At 41.0% G+C, this 18,046-nt stretch overlaps 1 protein-coding gene across 6 annotated transcripts in view; it reads left to right on the forward strand.

Annotated features, from left to right (window-relative positions):
- The window catches only part of l1camb (L1 cell adhesion molecule, paralog b), a 90,713-nt gene that overhangs the window by 65,193 nt on the left and 7,474 nt on the right, over positions 1–18,046 (forward strand). For 5 of the 6 annotated variants that reach the window (XM_049462867.1, XM_049462870.1, XM_049462871.1 and 2 more), the window contains 17 exons: positions 281–468; positions 2,630–2,761; positions 2,912–3,055; positions 4,218–4,329; positions 4,529–4,683; positions 5,534–5,693; positions 6,528–6,655; positions 7,755–7,856; positions 8,086–8,274; positions 9,560–9,630; positions 9,734–9,959; positions 10,683–10,798; positions 12,131–12,362; positions 13,646–13,771; positions 14,054–14,230; positions 15,240–15,353; positions 15,462–15,611. In XM_049462867.1, coding sequence (XP_049318824.1) covers positions 281–468; positions 2,630–2,761; positions 2,912–3,055; positions 4,218–4,329; positions 4,529–4,683; positions 5,534–5,693; positions 6,528–6,655; positions 7,755–7,856; positions 8,086–8,274; positions 9,560–9,630; positions 9,734–9,959; positions 10,683–10,798; positions 12,131–12,362; positions 13,646–13,771; positions 14,054–14,230; positions 15,240–15,353; positions 15,462–15,611 — 2,522 coding nt within the window. Of the gene's footprint in view, positions 1–280; positions 469–2,629; positions 2,762–2,911; positions 3,056–4,217; positions 4,330–4,528; positions 4,684–5,533; positions 5,694–6,527; positions 6,656–7,754; positions 7,857–8,085; positions 8,275–9,559; positions 9,631–9,733; positions 9,960–10,682; positions 10,799–12,130; positions 12,363–13,645; positions 13,772–14,053; positions 14,231–15,239; positions 15,354–15,461; positions 15,612–17,039; positions 17,890–18,046 lie in introns of those variants that run through there. The other variant, XM_049462872.1, reaches the window with a different exon arrangement.

The following is an 18,046-nucleotide window of genomic DNA, read 5'->3' on the forward strand; positions in this document are numbered from 1 at the left end:
AACAAAAAAACTAAAATAAACAAAACAAATAAAAGTTAAAAAAAATACGTAAATCTAGTGCTTTTTATTATATTAAAATGTTCAGCATTGTAGATTAATACTAAACTCATTCAAACTATGAAGAAAAACATATGTAATTATTTTCTACTTTATGAGGAAGTGTCACCTGGATTGGCTTTCAGTTAACAGCTGTGTCTCGTCAATAGTTAACAAATGAATTAATGATTTAAATGAATTAAGCTCTAAAGCTTTTTTTTTTCCGTATCTCCGCCTGCTGTAGCCCCACCCCCACAGTGACCTGGACGAGGAAGGACGGCCCCCTTGAGACATCCGACCTAATTACAGTGTCCAGATACAACCACCGGCTGGAGTTCCGGGAGGTTCTGGAGAGCGACGACGGGGAGTACTCCTGTACCGCCAGCAACACCCAGGGATCCATCACACACTCCTACACCGTCACTGTAGAGGGTAATCACACACGCACACACACACACACACACACACACACACACTCACACACACTCCTACACCGTCACTGTAGAGGGTAATCACACACGCACACACACACACACACACACACACACACACTCACACACACTCCTACACCGTCACTGTAGAGGGTAATCACACACGCACACACACACACACACACACACACACTCACACACACTCCTACACCGTCACTGTAGAGGGTAATCACACACGCACACACACACACACACACACACACTCACACACACTCCTACACCGTCACTGTAGAGGGTAATCACACGCACACACACACACACACACACACACTCACACACACTCCTACACCGTCACTGTAGAGGGTAATCACATGCACACACACCCACACACACACACACACACTCACACACACTCCTACACCGTCACTGTAGAGGGTAATCACATGCACACACACACACACACACACACACACTCACACACACTCCTACACCGTCACTGTAGAGGGTAATCACACACGCACACACACACACAGTCCTACATCTTCACTGTAGAGGGTAATCACACACACACACACACTCCTACGCCGTCACTATAGAGGGTAATCACACACGCACACACACACAGTCCTACATCTTCACTGTAGAGGGTAATCACACACACACTCACACACACACACAGTCCTACATTGTCACTGTAGAGGGTAATCACACACACACACACACACAGTCCTACATCGTCACTGTAGAGGGTAATCACACACACACACACACACACACACACAGTCCTACACCGTCACTGTAGAGGGTAATCACACACACACACACACACACACTCCTACACCGTCACTGTAGAGGGTAATCACACACGCACACACACACACACACAGTCCTACATCTTCACTGTAGAGGGTAATCACACACACACACACACACACACACACACACACAGTCCTACATTGTCACTGTAGAGGGTAATCACACGCACACACACCCACACACACACTCACACACACTCCTACACTGTCACTGTAGAGGGTAATCACACACACACACACACAGTCCTACACTGTCACTGTAGAGGGTAATCACACGCACACACACACACACACACACACACCCACTCCTACACCGTCACTGTGGAGGGTAATCACACTTACACCTACACCGTTACTGTAGAGGATAATCACACACACACACACTCCTACACGTCACTGTAGAGGATAATCACACTCTCACACACTCCTACACCGTCACTGTAGAGGATAATCACACACACACACTCCTACACCGTCACTGTAGAGGGTAATCACACTCACACACTCCTACACCGTCACTGTAGAGGGTAATCACACTCACACACTCCTACACCATCACTGTAGAGGGTAATCACACACACACACTCCTACACCGTCACTGTAGAGGGTAATCACACACACACACGCCTACACCATCACTGTAGAGGGTAATCACACACACACACTCCTACACCGTCACTGTAGAGGGTAATCACACACAAACACACTCCTACACCGTCACTGTAGAGGGTAATCACACAGTCCTACACCTGTATTGTACTGGATAATCACACACTCCTACACCATCACTGTAGAGGGTAATCACACACACACACACACTCCTACACCGTCAATGTAGAGTGTAATCACACTCACACACTCCTACACCATCTCTGTAGAGGGTAATCACACACACACACACACTCCTACACCGTCACTGTAGAGGGTAATCACACTCACACACTCCTACACCATCACTGTAGAGGGTAATCACACACACACACACACTCCTACACCGTCACTGTAGAGGGTAATCACACACACACACACACACTCCTACACCATCACTGTAGAGGGTAATCACACTCACACACTCCTACACCATCACTGTAGAGGGTAATCACACACACACACACTCCTACACCGTCACTGTAGAGGGTAATCACACACACATACTCCTACACCGTCACTGTAGAGGGTAATCACACACACACACACACACTCCTACACCATCACTGTAGAGGGTAATCACACTCACACACTCCTACACCATCACTGTAGAGGGTAATCACACACACACACACTCCTACACCGTCACTGTAGAGGGTAATCACACACACACTCATACTTGTATTTGTGTCGTTGTAGCGGCACCATACTGGACCAAAGTCCCTGAAAACCAGCGCTACGCTCCGGGGGAGATGGTGAAACTGGACTGCCAGGCTGAGGGAATCCCCACCCCCAATATCACCTGGAAAATCAACGGCATCCCCATTACAGGTACTGATTTACCACTTAACAACTGATGAGTGCCAGTTCCATCGTTATAGTGTTTTTGATGGTCTTCACTTGAGAATACTTCTTTTTGGATTGACTGACCTTCATGTTTTCTTGTGTGTGTGTGTGTGTGTGTGTGTGTGTGTGTTGTAGAGACGGATGGAGATCAGAGGCGGAGCATTGTGGGCGGTACTCTGCGTCTGACTAACGTTCGCTATGGCGACACTGCAGTGTATCAGTGTGAAGCGTCCAATAAACACGGAACCTCCCTGGTCAATGCCTTTATCCACATCGTCGGTTAGTCCCCGCCCACACTGTCCACAGTCCCCGTCCACAGTCCCCGTCCACAGTACACTGTCCACAAGTTCCGCCCACAATTTACTGTCAACAAGCCCCGCCCACATTCCCCACCCTAAGTACACTGTCTACAGTCTCCGCCCACAGTACACTGACCACAGTCCCCGCCCACAATACACTGTCCACAGTCCCCGCCCACAATACACTGTCCACAGTCCCCGCCCACAATACACTGTCCACAGTCCCCGCCCACAATACTCTGTAAACAAATCTTGCCCACAGTACACTGTCCACAAGTTCTGCTCACAGTACACTGTCCACAGTCCCCACCCATATTACACTGTCCAAAAGCCCCACCCACATTACACTGTCCACAGTCCCCACCCATATTACACTGTCCAAAAGCCCCGCCCACAGTACACTGTCTACAGTCCCCGCCCACAGTACACTGTCCACAAGTCCTGCCCACAATACACTGTCCACAGTCCCCGCCCACATTACACTGTCCAAAAGCCCCGCCCACAGTACACTGTCTACAGTCCCCGCCCACAATACACTGTCCACAAGTCCTGCCCGCAATACACTGTCTACAGTCCCCGCCCACATTACAATGTCCAAAAGCCCCGCCCACAGTACACTGTCCACAGTCCCCTCCCACAATACACTGTCTACAGTCCCCGCCCACATTACACTGTCCAAAAGCCCCGCCCACAGTACACTGTCTACTGTCCCCACCCACATTACAATGTCCAAAAGCCCCGCCCACAGTACACTGTCCACAGTCCCCGCCCACAATACACTGTCTACAGTCCCCGCCCACATTACACTGTCCAAAAGCCCCGCCCACAGTACACTGTCTACAGTCCCCGCCCACATTACACTGTCCAAAAGCCCCGCCCACAGTACACTGCCCACAGTCCCCGCCCACATTACACTGTCCAATAGCCCCGCCCACATTACACGGTCCAAAAGCCCCGCCCACAGTACACTGCCCACAGTCCCCGTCCACAGTACACTTTCCACAGTAACCCTCCCCACATTGTCTCATCATGTTTTCTACTTTTCTCTTATTCTCTCTTCCTCTTTTTTCCCTCCCTCGCTCTCTCTCTTTCTCTTTACCTCGTTCTCTCTCTCTCTCCTTCTGTCTCTCTCTCTCTCTCAGAGCTCCCCCCTCAGATTCTGACGGAGGATAAGGTGATGTATAATCTGACGGAGGGCAGCTCTGTTTTCCTCGACTGTAGAGCTTTTGGCTCCCCCCCACCCAAAATCACCTGGTGAGAAAAAAAATCATTTTATAACTATAAACTTTACTACCTGGCCACTTTATCAGAAACACCTCTCTCTGCTAGTGTAGAGTTGGAGAACGTACCTCAGAGCTGTGTAAAGTACTAAAGATCCAGACTTGTTGTTCTGTTACTGTTGTAATGTTATTGTTGATCTTTGGTGTGATCTGGATGATGGTTCTGTTTTCAGGCAAAATGAATTTGGAGAACTCGCTCTGGAGAACGCCAGAGCCACGCAGTTCGCTAACGGCTCGCTACAGATCACCGACGTCATGCGAGAGGACTCAGGGATGTATTTCTGCTCTGTGAAGAACCTCTCCATCAGTGCTACACTGGCAGTGATGAGTAAGTGTTGAGGACCTGTCCCGTCATTTTATAGAAGCTCCAATTTAAGTTATCCTCAATTAATTAGAGATATCTCACCTTTAGTTAAGACTAATTATAATTCCAATTAAAGATATTCTCGCTCACCTTATTCTATATATCCTATCCTGTATATACTGTATTTTAAGTAGCGCTGTCAACTTTAACATTACATTACATAACACCATTAATCAAAAAAAAAATCATAATTTAATTGATTTTTTTAGTTTTTGGCTTTTTGTAACCCCCACTTTTTACACACACATGAACACACAGCAGCACAAACCCAACTTTTACATCAACAATAAACAGAATAGTAAATAAAATAACGCTGCTGTTCCCGTAAATGAGCTGCTGGAGCTCCTTCACAGCGTCAACCAGCAGCTCAGTTTCCTCTGCTGAGAAGAGTTTGTTGAACACGTCCAGGTAGCTGCACCGTTACAATAGCAATCCACCAAAGACAGAGCTCACCTGATCTACTCTTAAAGAGAATGATGAACAAGAGACTCTCTGATTGGTTTATTATTTCACGCTACGGCCAAAATTAACCACACCTATCATTAATTAAGAAAATTAGTACATGACTTTTGCGCTTCGTTTCAACCAACGCAAGGCTTGTGTACTTTTCCTGTCATTATGATAGCAAAGTCACACTGACACCCCCTAAATCAAGCTGCAGAGATCACTAAAATAGGGCATTGACAGTAAATTGTTCTGTCTCTCTGCTGAAAATACAATGAATTTATAGCATCTGTATTTATAGCACGTATTTAAGTAGTGGAGTCTGATTACTGACTCGTGGTTCACGCTTTCTTTCTTTGTGTGTTTCCAGATCGGACTCGGATCATAAACCCCCCGCAGGACCTTCACGTCCCCCGCGGTCAGGCCGCAGTGCTGCAGTGCGAGTACCAGGTGGACCAGGAGCTTCTGGACCCCACCATCCTGTGGAGGAAGGACAACAACAAGATCATGACATCAGCGCAGGACGACAAGTAAACACATGCTTTAGATATAGTTATATATAGGAATTAAGCCTAGTCTGAGACTAAACATTGTTTTAAAGGGAGATTTTCCATTTAAGAGGACAAATTAAGTGTTTTTTCATTATATTAAAATGTTCTGTATTGCAGATTAATACTAAACTCATCACAACTATGAAGAAAAACATATGGAATTATTTACTAAACAAAAACGTGATAAACAAACCAGAATATGTTCATATTTTTATTCTTCAATGTATCTCCTCTTGTTTAGATGATCAGTTTTTGAACATCTCTGCTGGATTTTCTCAGTCAGTTTTATGAGGTAGAGTCACCTGGAATTCAGGCTTTCAGTTAACAGCTGTGCTGAACTCATCAAGAGTTAATTACTTGAATTTCTTGTCTCTTAATAAAGTGTTTGAGAGCATCAGTTAAAGTAAAGTAGTGAAGAGGTAGAGTTACAGGTATACAGTGAATAGTGAATATTTGAGTAATGTTCGAATCCAGATTATGAGAAGCAACAACTACTCAACTAAGTAAAGAAAAAGTACTTAGAGAAATAATGGTTAGTAAATCTAAAAAAAGTGCAGTCATCCCAAAGACCATTAAAAACGTTACTAATGGTGAAACTCGCACTCATCAGGAGCGATTTAGGAAAGGAAAAGAGAGATTTTCAGTAATTCACTTTTAATTTACTACGTGATTCCTTATGTGCTCCTTCCTAGTCTGGATCACTATTCCCATTAAGAACTATAATGACTATATTAATATGACTGGCACTGTGAGAGTCTCCGCCTCTTCAGAGACTGGAAGCATCTGATTGGTCGGGATTTGTCTGATTGACAGGTACACAGTGTTTGAGAACGGGTCCCTCAAAATAACGGACGTCCAGCAGAAGGACGCTGGGAGCTACAGCTGTGAGGTGATGACCAAACTGGACGCGGACAAAGCCTCCGGATCCATCACTGTGGTCGGTGAGTCACCAGCCCAGAACCAGTTATCAGTGAATCAGTTAATTAGTGAGTGAGTGAATCAGTTAGTGAGTGAGTGATTCAGTTACAGAATGAATCAGTTTGAGAATGAGTGAATCAGTTAGTGAGTAAATTTGTTAGAGAATAAATAAGAGCCTCAACCTAGAGAACGAGTGAGTGAATCAGTTAGTGAGTGAATCAGTTAGTGAGTGAATCAGTTAGTGAATGAATCAGTTAGTGAGTAAATCTGTTAGAGAATAAATAAGAGCCTCAACCTAGAGAACGAGTGAGTGAATCAGTTAGTGAGTGAATCAGTTATTGAATGAATCAGTTATTGAGTGAATCAGTTAGTGAGTGAATCAGTTAGTGAATGAATCAGTTATTGAGTGAATTAGTTAGTGAGTGAATCAGTTAGTGAGTGAATCAGTTAGTGAATGAATCAGTTATTGAGTGAATCAGTTAGTGAATGAATCAGTTATTGAGTGAATCAGTTAGTGAATGAATCAGTTATTGAATCAGTTAGTGAATGAATCAGTTATTGAGTGAATCAGTTAGTGAATGAATGAGAAACTCAAACTGAAGAATGAGTGAGAAATGCAATTAGTGAATAAGAGAATGAATCAGATCAGAAGCAAGTAAATAAAAGAATGAATCAGATAGATCAGTAAGAGATTTCGTGAATTAATAAATTAGTGAGTTACTGAATCAGTTAGTGAGTGAATCATTTAGTAAATGGGTGAGTGAGTGAATCAGTCAGGGAATGAGTGAGCGAGTGAATGAATCAAATTAGAGAATAAGTATGCTGTTTAGTTTGTGAATAATTTAATGAATCAGTTATTGAATTAGGCAGTTAATAAGTAAATGAGTTAGGTTTGTATGTTTAAGTGATTCAGTTATTAAGTAAGTGTGGGGATCAGTGAGTGAGTGAATTAATAGAAGATTGTGTATTAATGTATTTGTTAAGTTTGTGAATCAGTAAGTAACTGAGTGTGTAAAATTGTTAGTGAGTGAATGAATCTGTTAGAAAGTGATTGAGTGAATCAAAATTGAGAGAATGAATGTGTGTTTGACTGGTTTATCTTTTTCTTTGATGTTTGTGTAGATAAGCCGGATGCCCCTCACTCTCTCCGACTGTCGGAGAAGAGCAGCCGCAGTGTCACTCTGTCCTGGATCCCTGGAAACGAGAATAACAGCCCTGTATCCGGTAATTATCATAATTACATATATAATCCATACAGTAAACGTCTCTTTTCTGTAAACTGTAGCTCAGTGTGAAAACTAGAGTCCAATCACAGAGTCCAAGCACAGCTCACTATTATTGAATCAACAAAAACAGGATAAACTATTTAATTCCCTTTAAAAATAAAAACTGTGAATAAACACGTCTCTCAATACTTTTGCACATCTAACACTCTGTCTTTGTGGTTCTACAGAGTACGTGATCGAGGTGAGAGAGGAGATGCACGGCCTGAGCGAGGTGAAGCGAGTGTCTGCAGAAATGAACCACCTGGAGATACCCCTGCTACCCTTCTGCACCTACAACTTCAGAGTGACCGCCGTCAACCACATCGGCACCAGCGACTTCAGCCTGCCGTCAGAGTCATATACCACACCTCCAGCAAGTATGATACCGTATCAACCACCTCCAGTATATACAATACCATATCAACCACACCTACAGTATATACGATACCATATCAACCACACATCCAACATATACTATACCATATCAACCACACCTATAGTATATGCAATACTATATAAACCACACCTTCAGCAAATAGGATACCATATCAACCTCACCTCCAGTATATACGATACAGTATAAACCACATCTCCAGTATAAACGATACCATATCAACCTCACCTCCAGTATATACGATACAGTATAAACCACATCTCCAGTATAAACGATACCATATCAACCTCACCTCCAGTATATACGATACAGTATAAACCACATCTCCAGTATAAACGATACCATATCAACCACACCTCCAATATATATGATAGCATATCAACCACATCCACAGCAAGTACGATACATATCAACACACCTTCAGTATAAACGATACCATATCAATCTCACCTCCAGCATATACAATACCATATCAACCACGCCTCCAATAAATTATACCATATCAACCACACCTCCAATAAAATTATACCATATCTCAACCTCACACCAAACCTCCAGCAAGTACAATACCATACCAATCACACCTCCAGCATATACAATATTGTATCAACCACACCTCCAGTATAAACGATAGCATATCATTTACATCTCTAGCAAATATAATACCATATAAACCACTTTTCATGGTACAAAACCATATTAATCACACCTCCTGTAAATAAGATACCATATCATGCACACACCACACCTCCTGTAAATAAGATACCATATCAACCACACACCACACCTCCAGCAAGTATGATACCATATCAACCACACCTCCAGTATATACAATACCATGTCAACCACACCTCCAGAAAGTACGATACCATATCAACCACACATCCAGCACATACAATACCATATAAATCACTTGCCAAACCTCCAACAAGTACAATACCATATCAACCACACCTCCAGCAAGTACGATGCCATATCAACCATACCTCCAGCAAGTACGATACCATATCAACCATACCTCCAGCAAGTACGATACCATAGCAACCATACCTTCAGCAAGTACGATACCATAGCAACCATACCTTCAGCAAGTACGATACCATATCAACCCCACCTCCAGCAAGTACGATGCCATATCTACCACACCTACAGCAAGTACGATGCCATATCTACCACACCTACAGCAAGTACGATACCATATCAACCATACCTTCAGCAAGTACAATACCATATCAACCCCATACGTTGTTATTTCCCTCTCTGTACAGAACCTGATAAGAACCCTGGGAGCGTCAGAAGTGAGTCCACCGATCCGAAGAGCATGGTGATCACGTGGGAGGTACGCAGAAAACTGAGATAAACTCAGAACATTTCATTATTTTTCATAAAACAGGAAATAACTCCAGCTTCCTGTCTGATTTCCTGTTTCCTGTGTGTTTCAGGAAGTGGACCGGAGGCACTTTAATGGACCCGGGTTCAGGTATAAGGTGATGTGGCGTCAGGCGGCAGGACAGGGACCCAAATGGAACGAGGACTTCGTGTCCCACCCCCCCTTCACCGTAAACAACACCGACACCTTCAGCGCCTTCGAGATCAAAGTGCAGGCGCTCAACGACCTGGGACACGGCCCGAGCCCCGCCCCCAAACTCGGACACTCGGGAGAAGACAGTACGTGTCTTTGCTATCGTAACGACGGGAAAAGTACACCTCACATACACGTACATACAGTGTCAACAACAAGTGGGACACAATCGTGACGTGGAACGAAATTTATTGGATGTTTTAAACTTTTTTTTTTTAGAAATAAAAAACTGAAAAGTGGGGCATGCAATATTATTCAGCCCCTTGCGTTAATACATTCCATTGTAGATTTTGCTTTATGTTTTGGATCATTGTCTTGTTGGAAGATAAATTTAATATCTTTATGTTTGAAGCCTGAAATGTGGCAAAAGGTTGAAAAGTTCAAGGAGGCTGAATACTTTTGCAAGGCACTGTATATTACGTATTTTAAGGCAAAACGCTCCTATAGGAATGCACTAAAATGTGTCTGCAAACTTTAAACCCAAAATTCTAACGTCTCTATAGGTCACATTTTTATATCTTTTTTATAGTTATAGCTGCGAAATTTAGAACAATAATAGAATTAATAACACAGTTTTATGATTTGTGAACTATAATTGTGGTCAAAACACTCCTATAGGAATGCATTAAAATGTTTCTGTAAATTTTTATTATAGTTATAGTTATATATATATATATATATATATAATATACATTTAAGAAAATGTCTGTAGTTTTAGAACTAATAGAATAGTTTTATTGGTTTATTAGTTTTGTTAAAACGTCTATAAACGTGTCGTCTTCTGTTTTCCCTTCTTCACCCCATCCAAGCTCCTCTGAAGCCGCCTACTGGAGTAGCAGTGAATCAGTATAACGACACCGCCGTCACCATCACCTGGACCGCTGTGGACCGAGAGTCTGTACGGGGACACCTGCTGGGCTATAAGGTACATACTGAGATAGATAGATAGATACTTTATTGATCCCCGGGGGAAATTCTTGAAGACTATATACCTGTAATTAACTCTATATAACATTAGAATACTAAACCCAAATAAACACAAATAAAGTCAGTGATCAGTGAGAGTGTCTACCTGTAATTAACTCTATATAACATTAAAATACTAAACCCAAATAAACATTAATAAAGTCAGTGATCACTGAGAGTGTCTACCTGTAATTAACTCTATATAACATTAGAAAACTAAACCCAAATAAACACAAATAAAGTCAGTGATCAGTGAGCATAGAGTGTCTACCTGTAATTAACTCTATATAACATTAGAATACTAAACCCAAATAAACATTAATAAAGTCAGTGATCAGTGAGAGTGTCTACCTGTAATTAACTCTATATAACATTAGAATACTAAACCCAAATAAACACAAATAAAGTCAGTGATCAGTGAGAGTGTCTACCTGTAATTAACTCTATATAACATTAGAATACTAAACCCAAATAAAAATTAATAAAGTCAGTGATCAGTGAGAGTGTCTACCTGTAATTAACTCTATATAACATTAGAATACTAAACCCAAATAAACATAAAGAATAAAGTCAGTGATCAGTGAGAGAAGAGTGTCTACCTGTAATTAAGTCTATATAACATTAGAATACTAAACCCAAATAAACACAAATAAAGTCAGTGATCAGTGAGAGTGTCTACCTGTAATTAACTCTATATAACATTAGAATAATAAACCCAAATAAACATAAAGAATAAAGTCAGTGATCAGTGAGAGAAGAGTGTCTACCTGTAATCAAGTCTATATAACATTAGTATATTAACCCAAAAAACATAAAGAATAAAGTCAGTAATCGGTGAGAGTATCTACCTGTAATTAAGTCTATATAACATTAGATTATTAAACCCAAAAAACATTAATAAAGTCAGTGATCAGTGAGCATAGAGTGTCTACCTGTAATTAACTCTATATAACATTAGAAAACTAAACCCAAATAAACACAAATAAAGTCAGTGATCAGTGAGAGTGTCTACCTGTAATTAACTCTATATAACATTAGAATACTAAACTCAAATAAACATTAATAAAGTCAGTGATCAGTGAGAGTGTCTACCTGTAATTAACTCTATATAACATTAGAATACTAAACCCAAATAAAAATAAAGAATAAAGTCAGTGATCAGTGAGAGAAGAGTGTCTACCTGTAATTAAGTCTATATAACATTAGATTATTAAACCCAAAAAACATTAATAAAGTCAGTGATCAGTGAGAGTGTCTACCTGTAATTAACTGTATATATTTGTGTGTATAGATACACCTGAAGAGACTGGGTCCTCATCAGGAGCATCACGGTAACAGGAAGCGCTTGCTGGAGAGGTCGAGAGAGGAGAGCTGGGAGATCGATGTTCTCAGAGACGAGAAAGAGGAGAAGATCGTGAGCGGATTGGAGTACTACTCCAACTACCAGCTGTCAATCACCGCCCACAACAGCAAAGGGGAGGGGCCTCCCTCTGATCCTGTTCATTTCAACACACCTGAAGGAGGTAAGGCCCGCCCACCACCCGAGATTCACACCAATCTGAACACAGCTAAAATTGCAGATGTAGAATTTAACGTGGAATAGCTCTACCATTCAGAAACCCGGTCGCAGCGTTTGAATTTAACTCACTTCATTATTTAAGGTGGAACAGAGGAAAAAGAAGCCAGTGTAGCAGCATTGTGCCACCTTAAATGGTGCAGGATTAAATTGAATCGGTGCATAAAGCATAAATTACAGCATCAAATAATCTGGTGTTAGTGTGACCGTGTGAATATAGTGGCAGCATTTAAGGTGGAACTGAAACTTTTAAGAACTCAACTTGGAATCACTTAAGCTTAAGCAAGTAACTACTTCACTTTTTAAGGTGGAATGGACTTTCAGATTGTGTTGGTGTAGTTGAGGGAGTTTAAATGAGATCAACAGATAGACATACTTTATTGATCTCAAATTAAATTTAAAATTCAGGAAAATTGAAATAAATAAACAGATAGATACATAGACAAACAGACAGGCAGACAGATAGATAGATATACAAATATACAGACAGACGGATAGATAGATAAATAAATAGATAGTTGGACATGTAGACAGACAGACAGATACTACTGATCCTGAATGAAATTAAAATTTTAGGAAAATTGAAAAAATAAACAGATAGATAGATAGATAGATAGATAGATAGATAGATAGATAGATAGACAGACAGACAGACAGACAGACAGACAGATAGATAGATAGATAGATAGATAGATAGATAGATAGATAGATAGATAGATAGTTAGACAGACAGACAGACAGACAGACAGACAGACAGACAGACAGACAGACAGACAGACAGACAGACAGACAGACAGATAGATAGATAGATAGATAGATAGATAGATAGTTAGACAGACAGACAGACAGACAGACAGACAGACAGTTAGTTAGTTAGTTAGTTAGTTAGACAGACAGATAGATAGATAGTTGGACAGGTAGACAGACAGACAGATGTACAAATATATAGACAGACAGACAGACGGATATGTAGATAAACAGACAAATACTTTATTGATCCCGACGGAAATTTTAATTTCAGGAAATTTCTATTTTTCTTTTTCATATTGTAACAAAAAACAAATCAGAAACTCTAGAAAAGATTTTCATATTTCAAATTTCTGATTGTAAAGTGCAGAAACAAAAAAATAGACACTGCACTAAATGGGAAAAAAAATAGGAATGAAATAATAACCCTGATATTTCCTCTTTTTTGATGGATGGATAAATGTATAAATGTTTGTGTTTCAGTTCCCGGAGCACCGACTGATCTGAGGTGTGAGAGTCCGTCTCAGACTAAACTCTCTCTGCACTGGAATCACCCTCACAAACCCAACGGCGTCCTGAGAGGATACGTCCTGCACTACCAGGCCCAGGGTACACGCACCACACCGCACCATACTGCACCGGCCACTTTATCAGAAACACCGCACCGGCCACTTTATCAGAAACAAGTGACGTTTTGCAGTGACGTCACCAGAACATTTAAATACATTAAATAAAAACGTTGTAACAACATCCAGATAAACAGAAAACGTTCTACTAACCAAACATTATGTTACACTGTATTTTCTCAATTGTTGTAAGTCTGTAATTGTAAGTCTGTAATTGTAGTTTTTGAATGTAATTAAATGGCTGTATTTGGTATTTTGTAATTAGGGGTAGATGGCAGTCCCAGTGAAGTGCAGATGGTAACCATTCATGATCCGAGTTTGAACAACTACACTCTGGATAATCTGGACTCACAGAGCCGATACTTCTTCAGTCTGAGAGCTGAAACCCACGCAGGACTTGGAGAGGAGGCCAAGGTCAACGCCACCACCCTGCTGGATGGAGGTAAATCTGCAGCTTTACATCATCCAGTTCTCAAACTGTGGTACACGTGGTATCCCACAGTGGTGCATTGGATGTACAGTATTTTCTGGACTATAAGCTGCACTTAAAATCCTTTAATTTTCCCCAAAATCATCAGAGTTCCTTATAATCCGGTGCTCCTTATGTATGAATTCTATCAGTCAGGTATTAAGGAGCAGTAAAGTTTCAGTCAGTTTAGTTCTCCAGCACTAAGGATGGAGCAGTATTAGCATTAGCCGCTAACCACAGCGCTAAGAGCTCTAGCTCTTTCACCATTCAGAGGCGAGTATGTCAGACAGCGCTGTACTGTAAATAAACTAAATCACTTTTTTTCACCCAAATAAACTGTAGAGAAACAGAAGAGAAATCTGTGTAGATTAATATACAGCACTCTTTTAAAAAAATACAGTTTGTTTTCTTAGCTTAGCTTAATTGATTTAGAAGGAAAACATGATAACACCCCTATTCCTTACTAGTGTCACATAATGCACCGAAAAATACTGTTTATAAAGATTAAGGATTAAGGATTGTTTCAGTCCGTTTTACTCAGAGACCCCTAAATATAATAATCAAATAATTTTGATAATTTACTCGTTTTTTATAAAAAAAATACATGTGCAGACTTTTTCCTTTTTATTGACTACTTTATTACATTTGAAGGACCAACATATAAAACACAATAGTTTTACATAACACTGAAACATAATATTAAAATTTTTAGTTTTAGTTTTTGCAGGAGGTGGTTTTAAATTTGTGAGATAACCCATTTTTATATTATATACTGATTATACTAATTACTTTAGGCAAGCAGAAGAAGATTAATACTGAAAAAATACTTTTAACATTTTTTCTAGATCTTCTAACTTTTAAAAATTGGGGTTAAATTGACCTAAAACATAACAAGAGAGTTAAAATCTCAATAAAATACATTTATGTTTGAAGTTAAACTCAGTGAAGGCAGTCTGAGACAGTTGGTCTGTTTTTGATTCAGAACCGCCGAACTATGTGAATGCGACCGTGGGGGAAACGTCAGTAAACCTGAGCTGGGTTCCGGGTCACCGGCACCGAAACGTGGGATTCACCATCCATTACCTGAGGAAGAGCGGTGAGCATAGCGTAGCCTGTTAGCACTAAATATAAATACAATACAATACATACAGTATATTAGTATTACTGTGTATATTTAATACTGTATTACTGTGTGTGTGTTTAGCTGGAGGTGAGTGGGAGGAGTCAGAGCAGGTGAACTCCACTCAGGCGTTCTACGAGCTGCAGGGTCTGCAGTCTGGAACCGAGTACGTGCTGGAGATCCGACACAAGAACATCACCTACTGGACCCAGGGACTACAGACCAACGGGCCGAGTATGAGCCTAACACACACACACACACACACACACACACAAACCCACTGACACAGTCACTGACTGCACCACTGACTAACTCACTCACTGGCTGAACCAATCAATCAATTATTTCACTCAATAATTAACTCTGATTTACTTAACGACTTACTGACTGATGCAATTACTGACTGAGTGTCTGACTCAACAATTCACCAACTGACTGACTCAATTACTGACTGATTGACTTACTGAATCAATCAGTGACCCACTGACTCAATCAGTGACTGACTGACCTATCGACTAACTCGTTCACTGGTTGACCTAACCAGTCAAATTATTCACTTACTGACTCACTGACTGACACAGTTACTGACTGACTGACTGACTGATTAACTAATTCACTTAGTGTCTGACTCAACGATTTACCATCTGACTCTGAATCAGTGACTGACTGACCCATCGACTAACTCGCTCACTGGTTGACCTAACCAGTTAAATTATTCACTTACTGACTGAATAACTAATTCACTTATTGTCTGACTCAACAATTCACCAACTGACTCACTCAATAACTGGATGACAGACTCACAAACTCAGTGACATACTGATTAACTGACACACAGACTCACAAGCTCACTCACTGACTCTCTCAGTGAATGACTGATTGACTCACAGACTCACTCACTGACCCACTGACTCAATCAGTGACTCACTGACCCACAGACTAACTCACTCACTGGTTGACCTGACCAGTCAAATCATTCACTCACTGACTGAATAACTAATTCACTAAGTGGCTGACCCAATGATTCATCAAATGACTGACTGACTGACTGACTCACAGACGACCTCACTGACCCACCGTCTCACTGGCTTACTCACTGACCCAGTCAGTTACTGAATAACTGACCCACCAACTAACTCATTTACTGGTTGACCTAATAAGTCAAATTATTTACTCACTGACTGAATAACTAATTCGCTTAGTGTCTGATTTAACGATTCACCAACTGACTCACTCAATAACTGACTAATTGACTCACAGACTCACTTATTGATGATCTGACACATTGTCTCACAATCTCACTCACAGACTCTCTCAGTTACTGGCTGACTAATTCACAGGGCTTTATCGTACACTCCGTGTATGTCGCGTTGTGGTGCTCTTTGCTATTTTACACCCCGGCAACTATTTATTTTCACGCCTTGAAAAAATGCTCGCGCAAGTACTTTTTGCACCCTCACGCCCCTAAATCCAGCGGCACAATACGCTATTCACCAATACGCTATGGATCACTAAACTAGGGCCCACAGACTAACTCACTAACTCACTAACTCACTGGCTGCCTCAGTCCTTCAGTCAATTACTGAATTAATTAATTAATTATTAAATTAGTGAGTTAAAGAGTGAATATTTTGAGTCTCTCTCTCTTTCTCTCTTTTGTAGAAGACTAAGGTTATGGATTAATCCAGCCTCCTGAGAGACACAAACACACACCGTCCCCATCTCCTAAATATTTTACTTTCCTGGGAAAAATCTCTCACACAACATCCGGAGGGAATCAGCAAGTCTGATAACACCAAAAAGTGACTTTTAAACAAACGGGATTAAAGTTATAAAGTCATAAAAGCATAAATCTGTAAAGGAAGAATGTGGTTTGTTCTCCTATCCTGCTTTAGGGCTGCACGATATATCGTCATGGCGATATGCGCATGGACAATAATCACATCGCAGGACGTGCAATATCACTTTAAGGCAATTAAATCAAACAGGTCATGTTGCAATGTTTTGTTTCTTGACACAAGAAGAAGTAGATACACAGCGCTGTCTCTGTGTCTGTGAGTGAAAGGCTGCTGCTGCCTGAGATGCGTGAGGGGGAGGGGGAGGAGTAAACATGAGGTTGGACACGTGCTTGTAAAAATGAGCTTGTGTGTAAAGCTGTGCTCCTCAGTGCAGCACAGTATATCAGTGCAGATATTTCCAGTTACAGCTGAATTCACACTTTTAATCCCAGAAAAAACATATTCTTAATCTTATTTACCTTTTAAAAAGACAAAAAAAATGCTGATTAAAGGGCTGATTACTGTTGTTTTGCTGTTTTTCTCTGGTTTTGAGAGCTCTGCGCTGACTCAGCTCTTGATTGGTCCTTACACGAGACAGTAGCGCTAAGGTGGGGGTGAGGCTGGTGATGTCATGCACCCTGCATTTTTTAATATCGGGATATATAACAGCAAAAAAAAGAACATTTGCAATGTAAAATTTTTCCGTTATCGTGCAGCCCTAATGTGTACCTCCCTTCCCAATAATGATGGTACCACAGTGCCACCTTCAGGACTAAAGACAGTCCTGCAGGACATCTGAACTTCCATTTTAATGTACTTACTGTATATAAAACACCAGGAAACGTTATTATTATCAATTGTTGCTGCAATTTGAGGGTTTAGGCTCGTGTT

Source organism: Astyanax mexicanus, chromosome 13 (genome assembly GCF_023375975.1).
Source record: "Astyanax mexicanus isolate ESR-SI-001 chromosome 13, AstMex3_surface, whole genome shotgun sequence".
Taxonomy (NCBI): Eukaryota; Metazoa; Chordata; class Actinopteri; order Characiformes; family Acestrorhamphidae; genus Astyanax; species Astyanax mexicanus.